At 37.1% G+C, this 3,209-nt stretch overlaps 1 protein-coding gene across 1 annotated transcript in view; it reads right to left on the bottom strand.

Moving 5' to 3' along the window:
• The window catches only part of LOC119839212 (gelsolin, cytoplasmic-like), a 19,243-nt gene that overhangs the window by 14,700 nt on the left and 1,334 nt on the right, over positions 1 to 3,209 (bottom strand). Inside the window, exons 2-4 of the mRNA XM_038365431.1 lie at positions 2,187 to 2,261; positions 1,542 to 1,734; positions 854 to 969 (exon numbers count right to left, since the gene is read on the bottom strand). Coding sequence (XP_038221359.1) covers positions 854 to 969; positions 1,542 to 1,734; positions 2,187 to 2,261 — 384 coding nt within the window. The remainder of the gene's footprint in view (positions 1 to 853; positions 970 to 1,541; positions 1,735 to 2,186; positions 2,262 to 3,209) is intronic.

The raw sequence follows: 3,209 nt of genomic DNA, 5'->3' as shown, positions 1-3,209 counted from the left end.
GAAACGAAAGCTACTCACTGATGTTAATTTAGACAGAGGCGGAGGGAGATCGTTCCAGCACTTTGTGGCCCGGTAAGTTAATATTATTAAATAACTAGCTGAGCCGGCAAACGCTCTTCTGCCTTACTCTTATCATTTAGGGGGATGAAAAATAGATGTTGGCCGATTCTCAAAGATACCGGATAAGCACAAAAAATTTCATCAAAATCGGTCAAGCCGTTTCGGAGCAGTATGGCAACGAAAACTGTCTCACGAGAATTTTATATATTAGATATCATTTAAAAAGAAAAAACATTTTAATTAATCCCTTTATAAACGTGTAGTTATCATAGTTGTATGATTATATTATTTTACATCGTATATTTAATATTTTATGTCATAAACTATTAAACTATTATATATGCAGTGTGTTGTGTTATGTAAGTAAATAATTTTTCTTTTTTTTTTTGTTTGCCGCCAAATTTATAAATCGTAAGAATCACTGGTCTAGACACAGAGGGAGTTAGCTGACACAGTCGTTTACACTTCTACATATATAAAGAGAGAGTAAGTATAGACGGCAATAGTGTGCAAGCGAGATAGCATGATAGGCACCGCCATTTTAGATTCCTGTATATAATTAACCGAGACCATTATAATGACCTGTTTCCCTTTCCGCACACTTCCCAGTCCATTCCTTATTTCCAGTCGTCAATTCTTTCCTTAACCCTTACTCTTAGGCACTACCTCTGCTCTGTTCATGGGCGGTGGTGATCGCTTACCAGCAGGCAAACCACCATCTCAGTTGCCCGCTGACACAAAAAAGTACAGTAAAGTAACACAAATAAGTAAGTAACAGTACTAGACTTAATACCTCTTCAATCCTCATGTTGTCGCATCCAGACAGCTTCAGCAAGCGTTTCTCAGCTCCAGCATTCGTTTCCACTTCGTTGAAGCCAGATTCATTGCCACCTTCCAAATATCTGATTGCTGTTGAAGAAACGTATTGTACTATCTTTCGCCAACATAGTTTAATGAAAAAGAGACAGTCCCGGAATTTTCCCCGTATAGTTCCTGTACCCGAGGGATGTCCGGGGTAAAGACTATCCTATGTTTTTTGGGTATCAATTATCTCTGTACCATATTTCATCAAAATCGATTCATTGGCTTAGGTGAGGCAGTAGGAGACAGGCAGACAGCAGATACATTAATATCTTTTTAATATATATAAATCTCGTATCACAATTGTCCTCAATGGACTCCTAAACCACTTAACCGATTATAATAAAATTCGCACACCATGTGCAGTTCGATCCAACTTGAGAGATAGGATAGTTTAAATAAATTTAATTAAGATAAATGACAACCCGGGCGAAGCCGGGGCGTGCAGCTAGTATTATACTATATACATATAATATATTTTACATAATAGCGGTACCCATGGATGCACCAGAGTTTGAATTAAATCTGTCCATTTGAATGGATCAAAATTGAGTCTAAAGGAATTAGTTTCATACAGGTGAAGCTAATGAAAGCGAGTTAAAACAACAAATTGTCCTCACCAGGCTGAAAATACCCCACAAACGAACTGGACTCGTGCCCTTGCACCTCCCTGTGGTGCACTGCCTTCCCGCCAAGCTGGTCATCCAACGTCACCGTCCATATAGCGGCTGAACCTTTCTTATCCTGGGTGGTCTTGCTGCCAAGCCAGAAGTGAACGTCATAGTAGAGCGTGGAATTGTTGTCGCCGGTTGTCTAATATAATATATAACAGATATTAAATCCTACTCATATTATAGATGCGAAAGATTGTAAGGATGTGTGTGTGTTTGTTACTCTTTCACGCAAAAACTACTGAACTGATTGCAATGAAATTTGGTACGTAGACAACTGAACAACTGGAATTACATATAGGCAAATTTATATCCCAATATTCCTACGGGATACAGACTTAAGCGGATGAAATTGCGGGGCGCAGCTTGTATCTTAAATGAGAAAGTTTGTGAGGATGTATGTATGTTAATGTGTATGTTTGTTACTCTTTCACACAAAACCTCTTGAACCCATTGCAATGAAATTTTGTACGTAGACAGCTGTAATAACACATAGGCAACTATATATCCCGATATTCCTACGGGATACTTAACCACGCGGCGCAGCTAGTTATTTATAAATTAGGAACACATAAAAAATAACTTAGGACTAACCTTTAAAACAATATACGAATCGCCGTTGTAAAATTTTCCATACTTGTTTCGGTCTATTGGAACGGGCTCAAATTTCTGAAAAAGAGTTTTATTTACCTATTATTAACATTATTTCGGTATGGTATTTTCGATATAATATATCATTCAACTGTGATGCTTCTAGAGGAAATATAACAATGCATGAGTTTGTTCGTAATCCCCGCGTTATGACACGATTTTGTACCTTTATCGGCAAATTTAATTGAAATCTCGGAATCGGCTCCAACGATTTTCATGAAATTTAGTATACAGGGGGTTTCGGGGGCGATAAATCGATCTAGCTAGGAATTTTTTTTAGAAAATGTCATATTCGTGTTTTTTTTTTCCTGACATCTATTGGTGAATAATAATACTATTTTGCTTCGTAGATAGCTGGACAACTGAAATAATGTCATATTCGTGTTTTATTCGTGTTTTTTTTCCTGACATCTATTGGTGAATAATAATACTATTTTGCTTCGTAGATAGCTGGACAACTGAAATAACACATAGGCACTTTTTATACCGATATTCCTTCGGGATACGGTTACGCAGCACGCTTACGCGGTTTCAACCGCGGGTCACAGCTAGTTATATATTTAGTTTATCTAGAGTTTAGAAGAGTTATTCTAGAGTTAGAGTTTATCTTATTATTCCCACTAGGTTCGCTGGGATTAAACAATTTCCTGAATTTCCTGAGATAGGCAAACTGTGTATAAGAGCACATTTAACAAATATTATGTTGTTAATAGATCTTATGACATCAATATAGCATGTTTGTAGTTATTTTTATCTATATTTATTCTTGTTATGAAAAAACATCCGAACAGTTTATCTTTTTCATCAACTAATAACAATAGAACTGCATGGACCGTTAAAATAAATTATATGGTGCATATATAGCTTATAGCACTCAGGAATCATATCCATTGTATGTGGTAGTCGAGCACGCTTCGGCACGAATTGGGCCAGCTCGCACCGGGGAAGTACCACACCCCCACAGAA

The sequence above is a fragment of the Zerene cesonia genome, unplaced genomic scaffold (genome assembly GCF_012273895.1).
Source record: "Zerene cesonia ecotype Mississippi unplaced genomic scaffold, Zerene_cesonia_1.1 Zces_u010, whole genome shotgun sequence".
In the NCBI taxonomy this organism is placed as follows: domain Eukaryota; kingdom Metazoa; phylum Arthropoda; class Insecta; order Lepidoptera; family Pieridae; genus Zerene; species Zerene cesonia.
Note: the sequence above shows the minus strand (reverse complement) of the source record. Positions and strands in the feature narration are given on the sequence as shown.